The sequence below is a fragment of the Anomaloglossus baeobatrachus genome, chromosome 5 (assembly GCF_048569485.1).
Source record: "Anomaloglossus baeobatrachus isolate aAnoBae1 chromosome 5, aAnoBae1.hap1, whole genome shotgun sequence".
Lineage (NCBI taxonomy): Eukaryota > Metazoa > Chordata > Amphibia > Anura > Aromobatidae > Anomaloglossus > Anomaloglossus baeobatrachus.
Window position 1 is genome coordinate 362763645 of NC_134357.1, and position 27677 is coordinate 362791321.

At 43.6% G+C, this 27677-nt stretch overlaps 1 protein-coding gene across 1 annotated transcript; it reads left to right on the top strand.

The window, feature by feature from the left end:
* SOST (sclerostin) lies at positions 1-27677 on the top strand. The gene is made up of 2 exons (XM_075347589.1): positions 1-328; positions 24916-27677. Exons 1-2 carry the CDS (start codon positions 106-108, stop codon positions 25332-25334), a joined length of 642 nt encoding a protein of 213 aa, XP_075203704.1. The 5' UTR covers positions 1-105; the 3' UTR covers positions 25335-27677.

Here is a 27677-nt window from a genome sequence, read left to right on the forward strand (position 1 = left end):
TGGCTGGCCCGACTGAGGAAAAAGATTTAAAAAAGGAGAATGATGTGTGTCTGAGAAACATCTCAAGCTGTGACTGAGCTGGAAGAATCAGAGGCAGCAAGCATCATGTACTCTGCTTTGGCTGTACACTGTGCCATTATGCTGATCCACACTATCCTTCATCCTGTGCTGGGATGGCCGTCACTCAAAAATGATGCCACAGAGATCATTCCGGGGAACGTCGAAAATTCAGAGGTCATTGTAGAAGCCACCATCCCGAGTGACAACTACACACTGAACCAAGCGAAACATGGAGGAAGATACCTGCAGCAATCCACAGACCCAACAGGTAACTGAGCAAGTCACAAACTTCTCAGATGCTATTTCCTGCACACATGTAGCAGAGCTGAGACTGTTAGTTGTAGCAACACTGAGTCTGGGAGTTGGAAGAGCGCTTGCGAGATCATGATGCGTTATTTGGTGGAAAAACTTTATATCTGTTTTTCGGATTCAAAAATGCAATAGTGTTTTAGTGTTTTTTTTATCCCTATTATATGTATATTTATAAGAATTGTGATTAAAGATTAAACACGATTAATCATAAATTACTAGTAAATGATTTACTGAAAAGGGTCCTAAATTAAAAGTTTAGACCGGAATAACCTGTAGTTTGTAGTTACTATACACAGTACTGTGGCCCTGGTTCTTAAACTTTGTATACCCCAGTGATTTGTCTATAGGGTGTACTCATATACTGGTTGTTCTTTGCTTTTACTGTGTAGAACAGGTCATTATAGATGGTGTACCATGGTTTAGTTTAGGTCAGCGATAGAGAAAAATGAAGCTCGAGTTCCCCTTTACCTAGTGTTTAGTTTGATCATTATTGAATTACAATTTTTATTTTAGAATTTAGGCCAGGAGGGGCAATAACATTACATAGGAGTCTTTTTCCAATACTAATGCGCAATATGGAAAATTAATATTTTATAGTCAATTAATTATATAATATTGTATGGGCTAATAATTCTACAGAATGAGTATTGATATATTCTAGAAGTGCTGACTTCTTCATTAAATTGGATTTTTATTTTTGCATATCTTATCTATTGGGATAATAAACAGTCCTATATAAAATAATGAACATTCCAATGTAAAATCAGAGAACATTCCGATTATACAAAACATTGTGAGAAATGAATCTCATGTTTTAATAAAGACTTCAGGATATTTAGATTAGTGATGAGCAAATAGTAACTATTCGGGTTCGGATTATTCGTAATCCCAAAGTACTATTATAATAATATAGAATAGTATTCCTCATGATTAACGAACCTACTGCAAGTCAATGGGGAACCTGAGCATTTTTCATAAAGAATGCTCAAATATCCCATTGACTTGCATTAGGTTTGTTATTCGTGACGAATACCGGAATAGTACTTTGGGATTCATTGCGAATTATCCGAACATAGTTACTGTTCGCCCATCACTAATTAAAATGTTTCTTCTCCATAGCTGACCCCAAGATATACCACCTATTTGTCATTGTGTCATTTATCCAACCTTTCTCCTAGTGACTTAAGGTTCACCAATGTCTGGTTTAACATTTTTCTATCCCCGAGGTTATGTAACTTCGAATATAATATTAGGGAAGAAGCACAAAAAAATAATTGAGCGTTAGCAGCATATTCTAATAAGGGGGTGATTCTTAATGGTAAGCTATATATGAGACTTTACTCATTGGAAAGGTGAACAAAGTTAATATTGAAGGGGCACTGTACAACTAGGGTCAGATTCAGATGAAAATAATATGGGCACATTTTTTAATAGTTTCAATTAACACTATTTATCAGTTACTGTATCCACAGGATAGGTGATAATTGCACAGTATTATCACTAGGGGGCACCTCACAAATATTGGAAATGGGGTCGCGGAATGGACCAATAGGGTGCATAAGTTACAAACTCCTCATTCACTTCTACAAGACTGATGGAAGTTATCGTTGTCAGTCCCATAGAAATAAATGGTGCAGTGGTCACCCATGTGCCCTACTGCTCTATAAACCGTGGAATCCCCTTACCGTTCAGGACTGGTGGGTTTCCAATGGTCAGTCCTTTAGCAATGATAAATATATTATCTTTATTGTGAATACGTGAGAAATACTATTTATGGGGCAACCTGTATTATAACATTAACATTCTATTCCTATGAGGTTCTACAGTCCCAGACTTAGGGTTCTATGATATCTAGAGTTGGTTTTCCTTGAAATTTCAGGTAAAACCTATTTAGCACACACAGCCATATTCTAATAGTGTGAAACTAGCGATTTTGACCTTCGAATAAGGACTTAGTTTTGGGGTCCGAAACGCATAAGTTACATGTATCCTTTCTAGTTATAATGTTATCATCTTGGATTTCAATTGAACTTTAATAAATGGATTCTTAATTTTTATACAAAAGCTTCCCTTTAGACCTTTTTATCGGGTGTTGGATTTTTTTCCTTTTTATTCTACTGATTTTCCACTCTACATTGATTCCCTAAAAGCTGAGGTGTTTGGCTTTTTCTGTCATTTTTCATATAGAAGAATCTTCATGGTCCACCTGATCACTGTGACAAGTATGTACATTGTAGGTTGTTGTACGACCAACTTAATATATATGAAATCTCCTAATCCTCATAAACATTGACAGGTGGAATCTGATGGAATGACACTAAAGCTTCCTTCCAAGCTGTCAACTATCAATCATCGCACACCCAAGTTTACATATGGCAGTAAATTGTGTTCTCTCAAATTTGTTTGAAATTTCTCTGCACTTATTTCAGAGGTAGTTCTGGTAAAGACCAAAGTAATCTGAGACAGACTGGTTACAAAGTACACCCCCATTGACCTCATTAACGTTGTTAAGCAGTGGGTCCATTGCAACGAGACTGAGGGGAACATAGAAGGTTAGAAGCAGGTAGGCCATAGTCATGCATGTCTTTCTTCATCTTACCATGATGGGAGATGGATTTAGATCTATTAAACACTTTGGCATTTATGATCCTTATTTAAATACATATTTCTCTTTCATTAATGGCCATGAAGCCATTTTTTAATAACTACATTTTGACATTCACTTTCTATATGTTATTCTACATAGTTTCTTTTCTGTAATTGTTTCTTGGATTGGGCTAGTACATATATTAATATTGTACTAAAGTCCAATATTCTTACTAATACATTCCTTTGTGTAGATCTGTGCCAATTACATGTTATACAACCTTGCTATGTTATTCTTCAATGCTGCCAAAATGGCACTTTTGTCCATATGATGATGTCACGAATATGGCGATATGTGACCAGATATGAGACACAGCCGCCTCCATTGAAACATACTTCGCCTGCTCTATAGTCTTAGTGACACAAGCACAGTGAGAAGGCGCTGTGTTATTTAATGAAGGAGGCCAAGTGACATATCTGTTGCCATGCCCTTCCATGTGCTGCCATTTTATGGATGGAAGTTCCATGCAAATGACATAGGAGGCTTGATGAGTGAAATGTATGGCTAAAAACAGGAGCAGATTCAAATGAGAAACATATCGATATATCAAACAATTTTTAATAATAGTCATAAAGGGCCAATTCATTTCTGTTATATTGGACGGACATCTGTCTGGGATGATTTAGTGAATCCTGCTTTGAGCAGGGGGTTGGACTAGATGACCCAGGAGGACCATTCCAACTCTAATATTCTATGATTCTATTTACTTCCATTAGTTATTTATCAGTATTTTTTACCTGTATTGCTATATATCTCACCTAGGCCTTCTCCATCAGTATTAGATTGGTTAGGGGTATGGCTGCGGAGACCCTAGTGACAGCCTGACCAGGAGAACCAAGTTGCTCCTCAGCAGAACTACATAATGGGTGATCATTTATGATAGATTCCTTTTAAGCTGTGTCCATCCTCACTTAATTGGTGGGCTTCACTGTTTCAAATGTTATCACTAGGGCTCTGTAGGATGGCTATCTCTGTTTGAAGGTAACAGGTGTCCTATGGGCTATATATTCTCAAGGAGGGGAGGACAGGAATATCCCAGGTCTAATCATAGAGCATCTTCTGACCTAGCTATGACTGATAGATGGTGTTTTAGAGGTTTACACAGTGACTAATATGACTAGCTCTTTGGTGGGAAATAAAGGTGTTTCATCCAGGTGCCCAATGCAAATGTTCTAATCCCTTTACTTATTTATATGGTAAATAAGCAAACATTTGTCTTACCCCTGAATGCCACTGTTTGTCTGTGATCATAGGTTATTACACTTAATGAATGTCACAGCTGGCCACAAAGGGGTTAATGGCCCTTTAAATGCATCATAAATACCCAGTTAGTGTAATGTCTTTGGTTATTTGGATTGCCTCTATCTCTGAGGATGTGAGAGCTTTATGTAATAATAAAGATAATGGATGCTCAGTCATCACTTCAATTTGTGTGTACCTAAATATTAACAGTTATCTGTAGGGTCTCCAGCCTTCAGTTGTGACAAGGAACAGCAGCACAATAGTTTTATTGGCACATATTACCGTACATTGTGTAGGTAGTACATTGTAAAAAGACAACCAAGCAAATTACATAGGTGAAAACATAGAGGTCTCTCTTCAACTTACATAACTGTGTGAAAACCCACATACACACTAGACTAATGTTGGCTGAACTCACCAGTAGGTTCGGGCAACAGTCTAATCTGTACGCTGGTTGACTGATGTTCGGTAGAGACCTCAATCAGACATATCCAATTTTGGACTGCCAATTGTATTATTCTACCTGAGATAAGCAGCCACCTAATGTGTCAGTCAGTGGCTTACTCATAGAGAATAGAGGAGTAGAGATAGGCAAACTCATAGGTGTTTGGGTTCAGCGGGTCCAGCTGGACTTTAAAAGAAAAGTCGAGTTCTGGACCGGACTTGAACCTGACCATCTGACCAGACACTGAACCCCTTATAAATCTATGAGGACCAGAAGATTGTGTTGCAAAATGGTGGTAGAAAGGGCTAGGGGGCTCCAAGGCAGGACAGTTATACTTACCGAATTTCTCACATGGCTGTCACACCGCTTTCGGGTCCGCTCATTAGCTTTCATGCATATTCACTGCTTTCCCACCCATCCTCTGTGACAGCATCTGTGATTGGTTGCAGTCAGACTGCCAGTGCCAGTGTCTGTGATTGGTTGTGGAGGGTAAAAATAAATAATTGGAAGAAATGACGTAGCGACCCCTGTATATTGATATGCAGCACAAATAAAGCAGACGGCTACAGGCTGCAGTCCAGAGCTATGCATGTTATCTTGGGTGTGTATCAAAATACGAGGTACTCCATATGGCTTTTATAAATTATTTAAATTACATTGATAAAGTTTGAATCAATGACATAAAGTAGTATCTTATTTTCAGAAGTGAAATGAGCAGATCAAGAAGTGTCCCAGATCATAGACCCTTTAATAGGGATCATAAAAGCATTCTTCTTAGGCTTATTTCACACGTCCGTGTCTCCGGTACGTATGTAGTCAGTTTCCTCACGTACCGGAGACACGGGCACACGTAGACCCATTAAAATCAATGGGTCTGCGCTCATGTGCGTTTTCTGCCATGGACCATATGTACGTGTGGAGCATACGTGTGTCCGTGTGCTCCACACGTCAACATGTCCGTTTCTCTCTGGCATCACGGGTGTCACACGGAATGCAAACGGACCACACGGAGGTGTTCCGTGTGACACGTGCCGGAGAAAACACACGTGTTTGAGAAAAAAAGAAAAAAACTTTACTCACCTTCTCCAGCTCTCCTGTCTCTGCCACTGCTGTCACTTGCTTCCGACCGCCGCTCATTATGCTCATTAAATATTCACTTCACTGCGGCCGGAAGCAGCAGCAGCGGAAAGTCAGCAGGACAGGAGACCAAAGATCAGCACCATGGACAGCAACGCCAGGGACAAATGAGCAGAAAGTTCCCGTTCTCCGTGTGTTATCACGAATAACACATGGAGAACACACGTGTGCCATAAACACGGCTCACGCAGGGCAAAACGCACCTTTGACACGTCCGTGAAAAACGTGCATGATTTTCATGAACGTGTGAAAGAGGCCTTACATGGTAGAAATAAAGTATATGGAGTGGCATAACTCTATTGCGAGCGTAATATTGGAATTTCGCTTCTTCTATATGGTTAAAAGAAGTCCATGACATTGTAGTTTTAAAAAGTTATAGCAATATTTTGACCTCCAAAAGTGTCTTTCAAGCCATGATAAACACAAGACTGCTTCAGTCCAATGGTTAACATCTGAATTGAAAGATCAGAAGCAGAGAGGTAGGCTATGTGAACCTTATTGTGTAGGAAACTTTGTATATAACCTGGTGAAGGAGTTCGTATGACTCTGAAGCATGTTAGCACTTTGTCAAGGACCTCACTATAATCGTTATGACTCTGGAAGGAGCATTGTTCCATCATATATACTCCATTTTCAACTACATTGAACTTCAACAATTACAACCTATAGGTTTATATACACTTTTTCATCAACTTACATTAGTTATTCTGTAAAGTTCCTCATTGTCATGTTCATAGAGACCAAAGCCATGTCACCTAGTTATGCAGATGCCTTTAAAGTTCACTAGCTTAAGCGTACAGCATATGGATTAAAAGCTTCATCTTATCTCATACCGGTTTATTAAAATTCAGACAGTAAAAGACTAAAGGCTTAGGCCATAGGTATAATAATTGAGCCACATAGTACATTACTTTTGAGTTGTGTCAAATGAATTAGGGTTATTCTCCATAAGCAATGCAACATTTGTATCAGCAGATGGGGTAAGAGAAATAACAATAGGTCAGGCAGACCTTTTCTTCTACGAAAAATGGTAAAGACTCCTGTGTCAGTAGTACTAGGATCAGGAACTTACCTATAGGGGATGCAAAGGATGGCATCCTCGGTGCCCGAGGGAGGTTAATTAGATTTCATAACAGGAAACGAGTTTTGTGACTACTATGCCAAAATTGAGGCTCCAATTGCAGGTTGTTTTGGAGCTTCGAGATATGCCCCCGAGAAGGACTCATTTAGATCTAGCAACCCCAATCCCCAAGGCCAAGTTAATTAGTATCCTAATTATCTATTCATACAACAATATACTGTTGGTTTTTTTACAAATATGAATAGAATTTGTGTATTATGACAGTATATCAGTGTAACCCCAAGACCCTTCACTGGTCATCGTAACACTGGTCATCGTAAAGACTGATGGGTCAATTGCCAGTGTTTTTTGGGGCAAATCAAATAGAGAATATAATTATATGAAGTTGATACATGGATGTAGCGTCATCCTGCACGAAGGAGACTCATCAGTAAAGTGATATGGTGGTATTATGAATTGTGAGTCTCCAGACAGAATCTGGATGCTCATATTCTAATTTCGACAGTTTACCCTCGTTATAAATGATCCCTGTGTTCCAGCAGAGAATACATGTTCTTTTATTCCTTCACTGATATCATTCTCAGCCTAAGAATGCCTTCAACACCCACACAGGAAATGATTGAATGGATTTTTCACATACTGCCATACAGTTTGCATTCTGCTTTTAATTAATTTCAACCAAGGCAATCCGTTTAAAGGCGGCCAATTAAATGGCACAGCTCTTTCATGTCCATTGGTGGTATGTAGAAGTACAATAAGAGCGCGGGGCCATGCTGAGATGCATTTACATTGACAAACTACTGACAGCTACCAAAGAGAAGAAAGAACCCAGGGGTTATCATAACTGATGACCTCAAAGAGGGCAAACATTGTGACAAAGCGGCAGGGTTGTGGGTACAACATTGGCGTTCATGTTTTGCAGCCTACGTTGCTTCTCAAGAGCCAGAGTGCACTAATGCGTTCACTTGTTAAAAGTGGATTTACCCTGAGAAAACTGTGTTTAACATAAAGTAGTTATTCAACTCAGCAGTTTTTTTGCTGCATAAATCTAAATGCACTTTGTAGTCACCGTTAATTTTTAATGGAAACATATAATCAAAAAATAACCTGCTGTTTACATCAGGATTTTATGTTAAATGTATTTTTAATTTTTTTATTAAGTTTTTCTTTTTCAAATCATGATGTGTATTTAAAAAAAATGAAAAAAAAAATAGAACTCTTGCAATTTTCTCATTGATCAGTACGGCTTGATTTATGCTTTCTGTCTTTTTAAGAAATCCACAAGTATATTAACAGTAATAAGCTGGCTCAGACCCTATCTCTTTTATAGAAGCTAATAGTCCTTAATCATTCCTGAGATGATAATGACAAAAAGATGACAGGTGTAATCTGTAGCGCTAAAGGTACCGTCACACTTAGCGACGCTCCAGCGAACCCACCAGCGATCTGACCTGGCAGGGATCGCTGGAGCGTCACTACATGGTCGCTGGTGAGCTGTCAATCAGGCAGATCTTCACAGCAATCAGAGATCAGCCACCAGCGACCCGTGTAACGACGCTGTGCTTGGTAAACATAGTACACATCGGGTTACTAAGCAAAGTGCTTTGCTTATAGTTACCCGATGTGTACCTTGGCTACGTGTGCAGGGAGCCGGCTTCTAGAAGCTGCAGACGCTGGTAACCAAGGTAAATATCGGGTAACCAAGCAAAGCGCTTTGCTTGGTTACCCGATGTGTACCTTGGTTACCAGCGTCCGCAGAAGCCGTGCTCCTTGCTCCCTGCACATTCAGATCGTTGCTCTCTCACTGTCAAACACAGCGATGTGTGCTTCCCAGCGGGAGAGCAACGACCAAAAATGGTCCAGGACATTCAGCAACGACCGGCGACCTCACAGCAGGGGCCAGGTCATTGCTGGATGTTACACACAATGACATTGCTAGCAAGATCGCTGTTGCATCACAAAAACCGTGACTCAGCAGTGATGTCGCTAGCGATGTCGCTTAGTGAGATGTGGCCTTAAGACATGTGGAACAATGAATATGGGAATATAGACATGCATTACTGCTATGAAAAACATGCAAAAATTGAGATACTTAGCAAGCTAAAATGGCCAGTTTTTTGTGAGCCCAACAGCCAACGGCAAGGTGACCTCTTTTTTGTTGGGTCCTTACCAAACTAATGCCTCTCTTTGGATTATAAATCCTAGGATGTGCCATCAGTCTTTTTCTGTGATAATAATGAGACTACTGAAAATATTTCTGTAAAGAACAGGAATTAGTAGTGTAAAATTAGCTCAATGGCCAGTGTGAAAATTGCTTAGATTTATTTTTTACAGACCATCATATAAAATTAAATAAATGGATGTTACATAAAAACCTGTTTTAACCAATCGGTCATTTCATGATGACACATTCCCTTTAAAGGATCAACTTGGATAGTTGAGAATAGACATATTATATTATACTAGCTGTAGTACCTGGGCATTGCCCGGAATAGTAAATGTCTCTCTGCCTCTCTCTCAGTCTCTGTCTGTGTGTCGCTGGCTGTCTCTCTGTCTGTCTCTTTCCTTGTCTGTCTATGTTTATGTCTCTGTCTGTCTGTTTCCATTTCTCTGTCTGTCTTTGTATCAGTCTATCTGTCTCTATCTCTGTGTCTGTCTGTCTCTCTCTACCTTTGTGTTTGTCTCTGTGTCTGTCTGTCTCTCTCTTTCTCTGTCTGTCTCTTGCCCTGTCTGTCTCTTGCCCCAACTGTCTCTTTCCAGGTCTTTCTCTTTCCAGGTCCGTCTCTTTCAAGGTCTGTCTCTTTTCCCGTCTGTCTCTTTCCCCGTCTGTCTTTTTCCCCGTTTGTCTCTTTCCCCATCTGTCTCTTTCCAGGTCTGTCTCTTTCACCGTCTGTCTATTTCTCCATCTGTCTCTTTCCAGGTCTGTCTCTTTCCAGGTCTGTCTCTTTCCCTGTCTGTCTCTTTCCTTATTTGTCTCTTTCCCGGTCTGTCTGTTTCCAGGTCTGTCTCTTTCCAGGTCTGTCTCTTTCAAGGTCTGTCTCTTTCCCCATCTGTCTCTTTCAAGGTCTTTCTCTTTTCCCATCTGTCTCTTTCCCCATCTGTCTCTTTCCTCATCTGTTTCTTTTCCCGTCTGTCTTTGTCTGTCTCTTTCCCTGTCTGTCTCTTACCAGGTCTGTCTCTTTCCCTGTCTGTCTCTTTCTCCGTCTGTCTCTTTCCCCATCTGTCTCTTTCCTCATCTGTCTTTTTCCTCATCTGTCTCTTTCCCCGTCTGACCCTTTCCCCATCTGTCTCTTTCCCCGTCTGTCTCTTTCCCCGTCTGTCTCTTTCCCCGTCTGTCTCATTCCAGGTCTGACTCCTTCAAGGTCTGTCTCTTTCCCTGTGTGCCTATCTGTGTCTGTCGCTTTCTTTGTCTGTGTCTATCTCTCTGTTTCTTTCCTCATCTGTCTCTTTCCAGGTCTGCCTCTTTCCCAGGTCTGTGTCTTCTTCGTCTGTCTTCTCGTCTCTCTTCCAGTCTCTTTCCCTGTCTGTCTTTGTCCATCTCTTTGTCTGTGTCTTTCCCAGTCTGCCTGTCTATGTCTGTCTCGTTCCTTGTCTGTCTCTATTTCTCTGTCTCTTTCCCTGTTTGTCTCAATCAAGGTCTGTCTCTTTCCCATCTGTCTTTGTCTGTCTCTCTGTCTGTCTCTGTCCCTGTCTGCCTGTCTCTGTCTGTCTCTTTCCCCATCTGTCTCTTTCCAGCTCTGTCTCTTTCCCCATCTGTCTCTTTCCCTGTCTGTCTCTTTCTGTCTCTCTATCCGTCTTCCCACTGACATCATATTACATCACACATAAGCTTCTTATACTAACACTGTCCTTTGTTCCTATAGCAACCAATCACAGCTGCTATTAATAAACTGTAGTTCCAGGCTCCATTCACTTTAATGGAGGCATGTTTTTTGGAGAGTAACTGTAAAGCGCGGGGTTAAATTTTCCTGTCAAAACATAGTCTACAACGTTCTCTGAGTCACATTAGGCGTCTGTGCAAAATGTCGTGATTGGAAATGCGACGGTGCGGATTCCTTTAGCGGACATACACACACACATACATACACACACACACACACACACACACTTAAGGGGGCTTTACACGCTGCGACATTGCTAGCGATAGCTAGTGATGTTGTGCATGATAGCACCTGTCCCTGTCAGTCGTGCGACATTTGGTGATCGCTGCCATAGCGAAAATTATCCTTACGTCAGCGTCACACGCACATACCTTTGCAGCGACGTCGCTGTGACCACCAAACAATCCCTCCTTCAAAGGGGAGGTGAGTTCGGCGTCATAGCGACGTCACTGCGGCATCACTAAGCGGCTGCCCAATAGCAGAGGAGGGGTGGAGATGAGCGGCCGGAACATGCCGCCCACCTCCTTCCTTCCTCATTGCCGGTGGACGCAGGTAAGATGTTCGTCGTTCCTGCGGGGTCACACATAGAGATGTGGGAAGCCGCAGGAATGACAAACAACCTCGCTACTGACCAGACGATTTTTGGTAAACGAACGACGTGTCACAAACCAACGATTTTTGCTTCTTTTGCGATTTTTTTTTTAAGGTCGCTCATAGGTGTTACACGCTGCGATGTCGCTAACGACGCCGGATGTGCATCACAAACACCGTGACCCCGACGATATATCGTTAGCGATGTCGCAGCGTGTAAAGCACCCTATACATTCAGCTTTATTTATTAGGTTTTGTACAAGCAAGCTGTGGTTTGCTGTTAAACAACCGCTTATCTGTAAATGTTTACCAATCAACTGTCATTTATTGTCACCAGTTGCTCTGATTAAATGGACCCTAAGGGGTACTTTGCATGTTGCGACATCGCTACTGCGATATCGTCGGGGTCAAATTGAAAGTGACGTATATCCGGCGCCGGTAACGACGTCGCAACGTGTGCAGCCTAGGAGAGAAGATGAACAAGTGTGAAACAGTCAAAAATCGGTGATCTGTGTCACGTTGTTCATTTTCATAATGTCGGTGTGTCTGCAGGTACGATGTTGTTTGTCATTCCTGCAGCTCCACACATTGCTGTGTGTGAAGCCGCAGGAGCGACAAACATCTCCTTACCTACGCCTGCCGTTCACCGGCAATGCGGAAGGGAGAAGGTGGGCGGCTTGTTTACATCCCGCTCATCTCCGCCCCTCTGCTTCTATTGGCTGGCTGATTAGTGACGTCGCCGACCAGGTAAGTGCGTGTGAAGCTGCCATAGCGAACATTATCGCAAGATATCGCATGTGGGGGGGCGGGTACTATCGCGCTCGGCATCGCTATCATCAGCTAGCGATGTCGCAGCGTGCAAAGTACCCCTTAGAGTCTCAATGATTGTTTACTAAAGACAGAGAGGAGCCTTATGCCAATGTTCAAACATACTATTAGTGAAATGAGGAGAGATCATCTGTGCAATGTCTCATGGTGCTGGTGGAGAGATCCGGACATATGATGGGTAGTGTATAAGATCTATAACTCTCTAATACTGAAACGCTCAGTGTTGACATGGATGTGTTTGGACCGCAAAACCCATGTTCCCTTTACTTAAAGGGGTTATCCGGCTTCTTTTGACTTTTTTTCATTATTACACTATTGGGCTACATTGGGGCAGGTAAGTAGATAGAGACCACTTACCTGCCCCGCTGTCAGCCCCTCTCCCCCGGCTCAGAGCGGTCATGTGACCCCTCCTGCCGCGATTTTGCTGCTTCCGGCCTTTGCACGTCTACATGGGCAGGGCCATGTTGACATGCAAATCTGGGACAGCATGTCACCTCCCTGCTGGGCTGTACAGTGTTTGGAGTAAACGCCCCCGTTCCCTGCCCCCTCCCACACATTCCCCCCGCACCCCGTACTCTGCCCACAACCTCCCACACACGCCGTAGTCTCCCTCCCCGCCTCCTGTGCCCAGCTACGTGCGCCCTGAATTGCAGCCGAGTCAGTGTCCAGTTCAATAAGGCAAGGAACACTTGTTGTCCGATACACTGCCAGCGCTGTGTCCCCAGCGCTTTATTATGTTTACTGCCTGACGCCCTGGGAACTGTTCCCCCCCCCATTTCACCCACCCCCGCCCCCCCCCCTGTCAGTGTTTGCCCCCCTCTGCAGTATAAGCTGCCTCTCATTCTCAGCCTGCAGTGCGTGCATCCACGGGGATGACGAGCGCTGCTTCACTGCCCGTGCAGTCTGTGTCCCGCTCCCTGCCAGCCCCGCAGCTGCCCGCGCTGCAATGTCAGTGTCTGCCCGCAGTATCTGCAGCTTCTCACGCCGCGGGGCTGGCAGGGAGCGGGACACTGACGCTCTCCCGCTGTGACGCACAGATCGCTGTGTGTGACAGCGAGAGAGCGACGAAATGAAGCCAGCAGGAGCCGGCATCAGGCAGCTGCGGAAAGCTGTAACCAAGGTAAACATCGGGTAACCAAGGTGGTTACCCGATATTTACCTTAGTTACCAGCCTCCGCCGCTCTCGCTGCCAGCGCCGGCTCCTGCTCTGTGCACATGTAGCTGCAGTACACATCGGGTTAATTAACCCGATGTGTACTGTAGCTAGGAGAGCAGGGAGCCAGCGCCCAGTGTGCGCGGCTCCCTGCTCTCTGCACATGTAGCTGCAGGTTAGATTAGATGACATAATTACCTGCAGTAACGATCTCCTGCCTCCTGACGTCACCGCGGTCACTGCCTTCTCTGCCCGTCTCGCGGGCGGCCCGAGACTGTCACTAGCAGTGACGTCACGGGCTCTCGCGATACTGCGTAGAACGCGGCGGGCATAGAAGTCAGTGACAGCGCTGACGTCAGGAGAGCAGGAGATCGTTACTGCAGGTAATGAACTCATCTAACCTCCTGACGGCAGCGCTCGGCATCCCCTGCAGTGACCTGGGCTGACCTATTGATGTTAGCTCAGGTCACTGCACGGCTCTCCCAGCCAATGGGGAACATTTTGTTCTTCATTGACTGGGAGTCTCTTTGACTATGGTATGGATCGCCGTGCGACACCCTTATTGGATTACGCCGGACCCGGATTTGATTGTTCTTGTCAATAAATTGTTGAAAGAGGGAATGTGGGGAGTGTTTTTTCAAATAAAAATTTTTTGGTTGTCTATTTTTTATTTCTTACTGACTGGGTTGGTGATGTCGGGTATCTGATAGACGCCTGACCTCACCAACCCCAGGGCTTGATGCCAGGTGACATTACACATCTGGCATCAACCCCATATATTACCCCGTTTGCCAACGCACCAGGGCGCGGGATGAGCTGGGGCAAAGCGCCAGGATTGGCACGTCCAATGGATGCGCCACTTCTGGGGCAGCTGTAGCCTGCTATTTTTAGGCTGGGGAGTGTCCAATAACGGTGGACCTCCCTAGTCTGAGAATAACAGACCACAGCTGTCCGCTTTACCTTGGCTGGTGATCCAATTTGGGGGGGACCCCACGTTTTTTGTTTTTAATTATTTATTTAATTTTAAATAACAGCGTGGGGTGCCCTCTGTTTTGGATTACCAGCCAAGGTGAAGCTGCCAGCTGTGGTCTGCAGGCTGCAGCCGTCTGCTTTACCCTAGCTGGCTACAAAAGATAAGGGGGACCTCACGTCGTTTTTTTTTTTTTATTAATTCTTTATTTATTGGCTAAATAGAAGGCTAAGCACCCCTTAGTGCCACATGAAAGGCACTAAAGGTGGCTTTACACACTGCAACATCGCAAACGACATCGCTGTAACGTCACCGGTTTTGTGACGTTACAGCGACCTCCCCAGCGACATTGCAGTGTGTGAAACACATCAGCGACCTGGCCTCTGCTGTGAAGTTGTGCTCGCTAGAAATCGTTCAGGACCATTCTTTGTTCCTTTTGTTTCCCGCTGTGCAGCAAAGTCTCAGTGTGTAAAGGGGACTTTACAGCGACCACGCGGCTCTGTCTGTGTAGCGTCATGATTAGCGGTCACCTGTGAAGGATTCACCAGTGACCGCTAATCCCCCGAGTGACTGAAGTTTCCCCCCCTCTCTCATACTCAACGATCCCCGATCCCCGGCTCTGCACGGCATTCACACTGCTCCAGCGGCTTTTCCTTTTTTGAAAAAGCCGGCCACTCATTAAACAATCTCGTATTCCCAGCTTTTCCCCGCCCACAGGCGCCTATGATTGGTTGCAGTGAGACACGCCCCCACGCTGAGTGACAGGTGTCTCACTGCACCCAATCACAGCAGCCGGTGGGCGTGTCTATACTGTGCAGTAAAATAAATAAATAAATAATTAAAAAATCTGGCGTGAGGTCCCCCCTATTTTAATACCAGCCAGATAAAGCCATAAGGCTGAAGGCTGGTATTCTCAGGATGGGTAGCCCCACGTTATGGGGAGCCTTCCAGCCTAACAATATCAGCCAACAGCCGCCCAGAATTGCCGCATACATTAGATGCGACAGTTCTGGGACTGTACCCGGCTCTTCCCGATTTGCCCTGTTGCATTGGCAAATCGGGGTAATAAGGACTTATTGGCAGCCCATAGCTGCCAATAAGTCCTAGATTAATCATGTCAGGCGTCTGACCGAGATACCTTCCATGATTAATCTGTAAATTACAGTTAAAAAACACACACACCCGAAAAATCCTTTATTAGAAATAAAAAACACTAACAAATTCCCTCATTACCAATTTATTACCCACAACAAAGCCCTCCTTGTCCGGCGTAATCCACAGTCCTCCAGCGTCGCATCCAGCTCTGCTGCATGCAGGTGACAGGAGCTGCATAACACACAGCCGCTCCGGTCACCTCCACGCAGCTAATGAAGACAGCCGCGCGATCGGCTGAGCTGTCACTGAGGTTACCTGGATGCAGCGGTGGCCGCGGGTAACCTCAGTGACAGTCCAGCTGATCGCGCTACTCAGCCGCCGCTCCTGTCAGCTCCACACAGCAAATGAGGTGAGTATCGCGATCAGCTGAGCTGTCACTGAGGTTACCCGCGGCCACCGCTGCATCCACCGTGTGTGTGTGTATGTCCGCTAAAGGAATAAGCTCTCATTTACAATAACGTTTTTTTGCACAGATGACCCATGTGACCCAGGGAACGTCGTAGACTACGGTTTCACATGAAAATTTAACCCTGCGCTTTACAGTCACTCTCCAAAAAACATGACTCCATTAAAGTGAATGGAGCCTGGAACTACAGTTTATTAATCTCAGCTGTGATTGGTTACTATAGTATCAAAGGACAGTGTTAGTATAAGAGGTAATAAGATGTCAGTGGGGAGACGGATAGAGAGAGACAGACAGGGAAAGAAAAGAGACGGAAAGCTAGAGACAGACAGAGACAGACGGTGAACGAGACAGACGGTGAACGAGACAGACGGTGAACGAGACAGACGGTGAACGAGACAGACGGTTGCAGATGCAGATGCAGCAGACACAGTTGTCGACAGTCAGAATGAATGGTCATGTGACCACTCGTATGCAAGCTGCACACTCCACATTCTGAGCCCAATGTGTCGATTCATATAGTGACACATAGAGGGATAAGCCTGGAGAATCTATGTGTGTGTATATATATATATATATATATATATATATATATATATATATATAATGTATATGTATACACATAACTATATGACACAAACCACGCACACACACACACATGTACCATACATACATGGCGTATATATCTACTATAGACTCACATTGGGTGCTATATATAGTCTGCCTTACACAGTATTCATTTATCTATAAGGGGTGAGGAACATCTCTTTCTGTTACCATTGTTGATGGGATGTGAGCTGATTGCTGTGTCACAGATGAGAGAAGCTGGATCTCTGCTCTGTCACATGCTGAGAGGTCAGGTGCTGGGCAGAATACTGACAGCCATTGAATGTGCAGAGGGAGGGCAGGGGGCGTTCCTGTACACTGAGGCCGGGCAGGGGGCGTTCCTGTACACTGAGGCCGGGCAGGGGGCGTTCCTGTACACTGAGGCCGGGCAGGGGGCGTTCCTGTACACTGAGGCCGGGTAGGGGGCGTTCCTGTACACTGAGGCCGGGCAGGGGGCGTTCCTGTACACTGAGGCCGGGCAGGGGGCGTTCCTGTACACTGAGGCCGGGCAGGGGGCGTTCCTGTACACTGAGGCCGGGCAGGGGGCGTTCCTGTACACTGAGGCCGGGCAGGGGGCGTTCCTGTACACTGAGGCCGGGCAGGGGGCGTTCCTGTACACTGAGGCCGGGCAGGGGGCGTTCCTGTACACTGAGGCCGGGCAGGGGACGTTCCTGTACACTGAGGCCGGGCAGGGGGCGTTTCTGGACACTGAGGCTGGGCGGTGACAGCTCTGACTGAGGTTTGTCAACCAAGAATACAGGAAATTGTCATGTTTGTTGGAGCTGAATGTAAACAAGAGCTGCAGGGAATAAAGTGTGAATTCAAGAGAAACAAAAGTTAGAAAACAGAAAATAACAATGTAGGGGTGATTTATATGACAATACAGCACAGATTAGCTTACAATTTGTTTTGGAGTGTATGTCGGATAACTCCTTTAAATGTATAAATATGTCTGAAGAGAGCTTCATTTAATAGTAGCTGTAAGAAACTAGAATATTATTCTTTCATTTATTGTTGTAAAGTTAGGAATTTGATGATTTATATGAGGAAAAATGGAGATATGCCAGTATTGTGAAATGTCTAATTGGAAGTGACGCGCCCATGGGGTCTCTGGGGCTTTTGGGTTACTCGTCGCTGGGTCGGTTTGGGGATGTCACAGTGGCCTGGCTAGATTCCGTGACCCCGTCAGTGTCAATAAAGATGTGGATGGTTATTTACAGGGGAGTTTGTCTTCATGACGCCACCTGGGGTGTGCAGTTACATGTTAGCCGCTGCTGCAGGATGCCTTCTCCGGGGGCGGATGATAACGCAGCTCAGATGGTATAGCTCTCTACAGGCAGAGTTTAGACCCTGGGGATTAGGTGGGGAGAATGTAGTCCACTCTAATGAAGGAGCGCGGGGTGTGGGAAGGATTAGATGACACAGCGGTTGCAGTTCAGGTTGTTTACTCACTGACTTGCTCCCACTGTTGGACTGCTGGACTCCGCTGTGATGGGCTCCAGCCAATCCTGTATAGTTCGGAGGTCCGAACCAATGTTTCCTTCAGTGAGTCCTTCCTCCCTGCGCTGTGTTGTGTGAGTCCCTGCGACTTGAAGCTACGCAAGGATCCACGTCCTTGGGGTTTGTTCATTCCCCTGTCCCGTATAGGAGGCAGCGCGAGTCCATAGATGGAGCCACCCTATGGTCACGACTCATGGCTCTATGTGCTGCTTTGCCCCAAGCGCTGTGTGTGGGCCAGAAGACTTGAAATCTTCTGCCTGGCGGATTCTGCTGGCGGGACTCACAGTGCCCACCAGCCTAGGAATCCGTACCCTGAGGTGTGCGCTGTTTTTGAGGGAGCTATGAGCTCTCCCCTCAGTGACCGTGTTCTCCAATCTCTCACTTGGTTCTCGGTGGTTTCTCAACTGACTGAGTGTGTGTGTGACGCTATGCTCCCCCGAACAGTCGCTCCAACCCCCCGGGTTCCTGAGCTAGTGGATAGGAGGTCCCAGATGATATGGTGACCATCCAAAATGACCCTACCCTAACCCAGTCCCAGTGAGAGGACAACTAATTATGTGTGTTGGTGAATTGTGGTCTACCGGCATTGACCTCCTCCTTACCTGGGATGAATACTGCACCTCTGGTGAGGTGCAGTAACCTGTGGCAACTGAAACCTCAGGGGCGCTACAGAAGGTTGTGGGGCACTCTAATGCTCTAGGCTCTCATAAAGTGCCCAAATGTCTGACTTCTCAGTCCAATCCTTCCACCATATGTATAGATTTACATATTACATACAATTACTGTACATATACCATATTTCCATCTTAATCTCTATAATAGCCAAGCATTCATTTGGAATCCATTCTAAAATCCATAGGGTTGACTTTTTGTAAACATCAGTTCTACATCTAGACAGAGCATTTGGTAGTGTTTACTCCTAGACTTGTAATAAACCATTTATAAAGTAAAGCCTGTGTTAATGTCCACAAGGCACATTTAAAATGTGCTTTGAAGCATTAGACCATGTAACTCCAGAATTCTGGAAAGCTTGATAAGTTGAATTTGCAAACCCATTAATCTGATGAAGCGTTTGGATTAGATGTGATGTCCGTAGGGTAAAAAATACATACTTTAAGAAATGAAACACATTTACCCAGCTTCCTTTATTGCAATTGGCTTCTTTTCATATATGTGTGGATCAGAGAAATGCCGACTCAAGGAGTTGGGTAAAATTCTATTTTCTCCAGGCACTATGTTGTTATTGAAAATGTATTATAGATATGAACAGTATCGGCAATTTGTTGTACTCTAACATTGGCTAAATAAGTGATAGCATTACAGTGAATATATTTTCCTAGGTTGCTGTGGAACTAGGGTAACAAATGAAGCATCTATACTTCCCTTAATATTTAATGTAAAACAAACTGTGCTGAGATCATATAGAACAACTCCGTTCCTCAGTCAAAGGTAGACCGAAACCACTCCGCAGCGATGGGGAAGAGTGCAAATGTTCCGAAAACAGTGAGGTCACTTTTAGGATCAGATCTTATTGTAAATGACTGAATCATCATTAGTGTATGGAAGTTTCATTTTCACATATTATTCTTTAAAGAAACACTTGAGGCAAAATTAATTGAGTCTGAAGGCAGGGAATGATACTGGGATCCTATGTGGTGTGGTCTATGAATCACTGTCATGCACTGCTCCCTCGGCAGTATGAAGACAAACCTAACCCCATAAAATATACGCAAGCGAATTAGACGTGTAGAATAGGACATACGTCAAAGTAATTGAAAATGTAGGGGTCCAGGTGGAGCTATATAAGTATAGGGCTACACCAAAGACAAATATCAAAGCAAATAAGGAAATAAAATGGTCATAAGCCCATAAATATGGAATATAAATCAAAAAGCTTTCTTTTATATAACAATAAAATCAGGGAAATTAATGCTGCAGTAAGGAGAGGGGACATATACAGTGGGAGAGGACATCATATGTATGCAATAATGTCACAGGGGTAGCATAAGAGCAGGGCAGTACAAATAATGCATAGGTATATAAGTGGATGGTAAGCATATTAAGCACACGCTCATCACTGGTTCTCTCCTGCTGGAATGGCCCCAATGCGTGTTTCGGCAATTTGCTTTCGGCAGTATCATGTTGGGTTTATGTCTTTTTACAATGCCATTAGACACCAGGACATCGCATCACTGAATACTGATGCAAAATTGAGATACTTCCTGATATTTCCAGCGATCTACTCAAAAGGCATCAGTTTTCAAGGTACTTTGATGAAAATTTTCACCCATTTTGAAGGTCATGCCTAATTACAACACCCTGAATGGATGATTCATCCCAGAGCAATGTCTAATGCTGACATCATGCACTAGAAACCTCCAGGAAACTGTGATACTTAGGTGGTTTCCGGTGGTTTGTGCTGTATTTGTTAGGTCCACCAAATAATCCAGGAGATCTTGCCTATTTCTAATAGCTTCTCAGATGTTACTGGAGCATTGGGAAGTACGCTGAAATGGAGTTGGCCTGTCATTCTCTAATAGTCTTTAGTGGTTGTATACAAGAATACAAATGAAATTACACCAAGCAATAAAAATGTCCTATATTCTCCTATACAGAACAACAGCATTACTACAAATGGTAGGCAAATCAGTTATAGAGTCAAAAAGGGGGAAAACTGATGCCATTTGCTTCTGTCATTTTCTGGCACATAGAACCATATTGGGTGGAATCCATTATTAATTTTTTGATTAGACCCTCTCTCATTTTATATATCACTGATCACTAGCGGACACAGCACAGACAAGAGGGCGCTCTTGTGCAAGAACACTGCACAGGCCCTTTGCAGTCCAATAGCTCATCATAAAGAACAATTACATCTGCTTTGCAAGTGAAAATGGGCCCCGTTACCTCTTGTGCCACACAGGTTACACCAATGATATGTCCACTCCTGTCATTGATAAAGTTATATCCTCTGTGACCAGCGCTAATGTTTGATCTACAGTATCAAGTAGTAAGTTGTGGTTATCTAGGCATCCAGTCTTCATACCCGATACTTTCTTAGTTTAAGTTTTTACCACTCTGCATAGCTGACTACTGAGCTACTCTGAAATAAGGGAGTGATCTTTAAATTTAGGAAGTAACTAGAAAATCTACAATTTGGCGTAAATTTATAAATTATTTTAAAAGGATCTTTAGCATTAAGATTTGCTCTTGGGTAATGTACACTTGAACTGTAGAAGCTTTTTGCAAATGCCAACTCCGTCGGAAAATAAGAAATTAATCATTGATTTGACTTAAGAAAATATCAGCTCCGGATGTTGATGTAAGTAAATTACTGTTAGGCCAAATATTGTTTGTGAAGCTTGATTCTAATTTTCTTTTCTCATACGTTGAGTCCTCCTGACCTTTGCAGTTGATAGTTTGACACTACTATGTGCAGTTGACACATTACTGAACTTTACATTTGCCTGAAGTCTTTTGCCGGTTATTCCTTTCATACAATGAAACTAAATATTGAGCCTACAGGAGTTACCAGTCAAAGTAACACTCTCATGTAATTGTTGGAAGAAAGGAATTTGAGGCTTTACACTGTGTTGGGCTATAAATGCATCATTATACAATAGTTTTGATGACCTTTTATTATATTGCCTTATTATTGAAGCGTAAATTCCATCTAATTTATAATTTTAAACCACAAATTAGATATGGTACTTAAAGTTAAGTGAGTACATAACTATTCGTACTTGCTATACTCATAATGAGTACTGTCCAATACTCGCGTATTCATTCCTTATAGCGCGTGCAATACAAGTCAATGGGGAAAACTCGCAAAGTAACGAGTAACCCATATGCCGTACTATTCATGCGAGTAGCAAATAGTGCCGAATTTGGATTACTCTGTACTTTGCGAGTTTTTCCCTATTGACTTGCACTGCACATGCTATTCGGAACGAATACGCGAGTATTAAACAGTACTTGTTATAAGTATAGCCAGTACGAATAGTTAGGTATTCGCTCAACTCAAATTGTACTGGTTAAAGTAGTATTCCAGTGTTTTGTTTTGCTTTTCATTGCTGGAGTGGGGCTTTTAATCTAAAGTCCTTGCCCTGCTCTTATACTCACTCTCCAACATTTTCGCCTTTTATTGGAGCCACTAATGTTAGTCTCTGATAGTTTTTGAGATGCTGGATCTCTCCAGTGTTTCAGGGAGTGAGCCTGAAATCACTCTTCAATGCAAGTCTATGAGGGCCTCGTACTGGCTTTCTTAAACTTGCCTTGAGAGCTTGTGATTTAATTTCTGACTTCCGGACAGTCAGATGTTGCGGTCGCAAGATGGCGCCACGGTACTGAAGCAGCGCAGGTAAAAGGTAACAATGTCGGAGGGTTAGTATAAAATAGCAGGTAGGGGACCTAGGATAAAAGCATTGAAAAATAAAAAGTGCTGGAGGTGTGCTTTACATTAAAAAGAATGTAAAAGTGTTAAAAGTAGAAGTATTAATAAAGACAAGGAGGCTTCATGGCAATCATCAAAGTGGAAGACCGTATTCTAGAGAAGTGTAACTTGTGCTTCAGCACTTTTGTTATTCCATAATTTTATTATCTTGGAGTTCCTATGGAAAAGACTCAATTTGAGTGAGATCAGAGATCGTCCTGAGCTGGTGTGTCTCTGTTCAAAGTCAGTATCAGTTTTTGAAATTCTCTAAGAGACAGATACCAGTGTGTAAAGGCCCCTTTACACACTGAGACTTTCAGCGATCCCACCAGCGATCCCAACCTGGCCGGGATCGCTACAAAGTCTCTGGTGAGTAACTCCTTATTAGGCTGGACTCAAACGAGCGTATGGCATCCGATGCGAGAGCATCGCATGCGATATGCTAATGTCCCCCGGCTCAGGCTCTGCTGCGAGCGTGAGCTGGGTGTCATGCGACTGTAACCCGATCTTGCGATAGGGTCACAGCTGTGAAGCTGAGTGCAGGCGCTGCGGAGGAGAGGGAGGGGTTAATCCTCCCATCTCCTCCACTGTCAGCCTGTGCGTAGATCGCACTGCACTGGGATAACATCCGAGTGCAGTCCGATGTATCTCTCGCATCCATTCACTTGAATGGGTGCGAGAGATACGGCGGTAGCAGCAAAACGCAGCATGCTGCCGCTTTTCTCGCATCCAGAATCTGGATGCGAGAAAAGCTGACCAACAGCTCAACCTCATTGCCTAACATTGGTCAGAGTGCAATGCGAGAATTTCTCACATTGCACTCGTCCAATTTTCACGCTCGTGTGAGCGTACCCTTACCCTGATTTGCCAACGCACCAGGGCAAATCATGAAGAGCCGGGTACAGTCCCAGAACTGTCGCATATAATGTATGCGGCAATTCTGGGCGGCTGCTGACTGATATTGTTAGGCTGGGGGGCTCCCCATAACGTGGGGCTCCCCATCCTGAGAATACCAGCCTTCAGCCGTATGGCTTTATCTGGCTGGTATTAAAATTGGGGGGGACCGCACGCCAGTATTTTTAATTATTTATTTATTTATTTTACTGCACAGTATAGACACGCCCACCGGCTGCTGTGATTGGGTGCAGTGAGACAGCTGTCACTCAGCGTGGGGGCATGCCTCACTGCAACCAATCATAGGCGCCTGTGGGCGGGGAAAGTAGGGAATACGAAATTGTTTAATGAGCGGCCGGCTTTTTCAAAATAGTAAAAGCCGCCGCAGCAGTGTGAATGCCGTGCAGCGCCACGCCTGGGATCAGGGATCGGTGAGTATGAGAGAGGAGGGGAAAATGACCGAGAGACTGTGAGAGAGGGACAGAGATAGTGACGGACCAACAGAGAGAGAATAGAGACCGAGAGGGAGAGACCGACTGACAGAGAATAGTGATTGACAGATATTGTGACACATCACTCGTTTCCAGTGTTTTAAGTCCCCTTTACACACTGAAACTTTCTAGCGATCATGCTGCACAGCGGGAAACAAAGGACCAAAGAATGGTCCTGAACAATTTGTAGCGATCAGCAACTTCCCAGCAGGGGCCAGGTCGCTGATGTGTTTCACACACTGCAATGTCGCTGGGGAGGTCGCTATGACGTCACAAAACCGGTGACGTTACAGCAATGTCGTTTGCGATGTTGCAGTGTGTAAAGCCACCTTAAAAGTGGATATGTAGCTAAGATTGGTGCAGAGATAACAGTTTCCAAGGTCTCCTCTGACCCATAAGTAGATGAGAAACTGTGGAAAGAAAAGCGCAATAGGGTCTTACCCCAAAAAGGGAGGAAGATATGTAATAAAAACACACTCACCTATAATGGTTGTGCCAGTCACAACCACTATACAGGCATATATAAGATCCAGGTCCAGGCAGCAGTCCCAAAGTTGGCTGATAACAGAGAGTGATAGAAGAAGGGTCTTAATTCCGCGCCAAGGACTCAATGGATCCAGGAAGAGATTAATGCTTCTTTAATAACATGCACAAGTCTACGCGTTTCTGGAGACACAGCTCCCTTCATCAGGACATTGGCAAGAGAACATCAAATCCCTGATTTGATGTTCTCTTGCCAATGTCCTGATGAAGGGAGCTGTGTCTCCAGAAACGCGTAGACTTGTGCATGTTATTAAAGAAGCATTAATCTCTTCCTGGATCCATTGAGTCCTTGGCGCGGAATTAAGACCCTTCTTCTATCACTCTCTGTTATCTGACCCATAAGGAGACACGAGTATTATAGATGGAATTTGGGGAACTCTGCCCTGTGTATATTTGCTTTACTCATTTAACTAATGTTTTGATAAAATTAAAATACATTAATAATACTACTTTGTATAATAATTGGCGCTTATTGTATCACTTATGTAAAATCCATACTAAATGATCTACACTAAGTATATTTACTGTTCTTATTTTTCTTCAGATCCATCAGATTTTAGTTGTAGAGAACTGCGTTCTACTCAGCACATCACGGATGGTCCATGTCGCAGTATGAAACCAGTAAAAGAGCTAGTTTGCTCAGGCCAATGTTTGCCATCTCATCTCCTTCCAAACGCCATTGGTCGAGGAAAATGGTGGCGCCAGAGCTCAATGGATTATCGCTGTGTGCCAGCTCACAGTCATACCCAACGTATTCAACTCATGTGCCCTGACAATGAAGTGCGAACATACAAAATTCGAGTGGTGACTTCATGCCGGTGCAAGAGATATACTCGCTTTCACAACCAATCAGAACTAAAAGATTTTGGAAAAGATACAGTGAGGCCTGCAAAGAACAAGAAGCCGAGGCTTGCAAGGCTGAGGAGCAAATCAAACCAGCATGAGTTGGAAAATGCATATTAATCACCCAGTGCTAAGGTTGAGGCTATTTATGTGTTGTAAGGATGAGGTGGCTGTATGTGTCTTATGTGCGAATCACATACAGATTAAGTCTCAGTTTAAGGAATTTAAGATTAAGGCTGACCTACTATCTACAGATTAAGATGAACAGGCCATTTAGCAGTCTTAAAAAAGAATGACTGGACTGGAGTATAGAAGAGAAAATACTCAGTATGTTATTTCTAATATTACATATTATATTCCAGAGCATTCAGTTACTTATGTATTTAATGGCAGCCTGCTTGTACAGACGGCTACTATGCAGAAATGGAGGAAAGGGAATGAGAGACTACTGCAAAGTCCTATGATAGGAAACAATGTATATTTTGGAGATTGTATGAAGTGAAATGGACTTTTAAACTAACTGCTTGTATATGCTTTGTACTATAGCCCAAAGACAAGCGTCCAATTTGCCATAAATGAGAGTGTATATAGGGAAGATGGCAATTCTTATAAAAAGACATTTTACCATAAATTATATATAAATATACTGTATGAAAATGTAGCTCGTGTCTTCTTTTATATAGTATCAAAAATACACTCCTTCCCACCCCCCCAATTTCAGTCATCCCCATTCTTGTCATAACGACACATGTATCTGAAGGTGCCTGGCAGTGGTATAACTGCTGTCCAATGGGCCTGTTGAAAAATTTGGACCTGGGCTGCCACCTGCATGTTCGTCAGGTGTATAGGTCCTTCCAGATCCTGTGAAAACATACTGTACATTTTTGCCCTATTATGTGAAAATGTCCCCCCTCCTGTAATAATGTGTCTGATCCTGTACCCCTTTCCTGTAATAATGTCCTCCATCCGGATTCCTTCCTGTAATAATGTCCTCTATCCTGGGCCTTTTCCTGGTATAATGTCCCCTATCATAGACACCAGTAACAATGTACCCCATCCTGGTAGAATGCCTCTATCCTTGACCCCTTCCTGTTATAATGTCTCTATTTTCTGGTATAATGTCTTCCAGTAATATATGTACCCCATTATGTCCCCCATTTGGTATAATGTGCCCTATTCTGGGATTTTTCCAGTAATAAAGTCTCTTTTCTGTGGCACGTCAACAAAAATAAAAAAAACAATTCTACTAACCTTCCTCCACTCCCGCGATGCACAGCGTCCTCTTCCATAACCGGCGCAGAATCTAGCAGCTGACTTCAGCAACCAAGCGATAGCAGTGCATGACATCACTGCCATACGTTGCCAGTAACTTGCATGCTGACATCAGCAGCCGACCTGATTGGCTGGCAGTGTGTTTTGCAGTGCAGAGACACGGCTGGTCTCTGTGATGCAATACATTTCAGCTGAATGTGAGTCTTTAGATACACTTCCAGATAAAAGTAGCTGCTCGCACCAGTGAGTCCCCCTCCTGTCTCCCCGAGTGCAGTCCACTCTCTGTGACCACAATTGCTACGCCCCTGGCTCCTGGGTGAGAACAGGATTTATTGCAAATCGTACAGCTCCCCCATCTGTATCATTAATAATCTGCAAATGATTGTGATCTCTAAATTAATTAAAAAAAATTACCACTGTCCCACATGTATTTAGAGGGCATTTGGCATGGACACCCCTGAGTTACCCACTTTATTAAAAGTCATCCTGCAGTAATTGGCTCACTGATACAAGTTCAGTACTATATGAGAGGTGAGGGCTTGCTTCTTTTATTTACATATAGTCTATTTGCGATTTTTGAGTAGATTTTTGTATATACCATTGCTAAAACTTTCAGTAATTAACGTTTTAAGGAAATACTGTCATTATCCTTAAATGTCAATGTCTCATAGAAAAAATGTAGTATGCTCTTCCAAGATATGTAATAAACAATATGGGTCTTAAAGAACACAAATGATGCTCAACATTATATGAATTCTCTTTAAATGTGAAACTTAAAGGGAGCTGGTCATCTCACAAAATGCTATTTTCCTGCAAATATAAAGTTAATCTGCAGGTGAATAGCTTTTCAATGCAACCTGATCGCATTAATGAAAGTTAATTAATGAAAGTGTGGCTTCCAGAAGAAAGTGAACTTATTTCCTCCCAGGAGCTGCTTTCAGTCATGGAGATGGTGCAAAGAGCGGCTACAATCACCACTCACAACACTGCTCACTATACATCACTGACACTGATTGACAGCTGGCACTACACAGATTCCTGAAAACCGGCATCTTATGGGAGGAAATAAGTTAATTTTCTCCCAGTAGCCACACTTTCTGTATGGTGGCTGGACATCATTGTAATTGCTGTTGTCAAAGCTAAAATGCCCCCTTTAAGGATACCATTATTAATGAGGAAAATATATATATA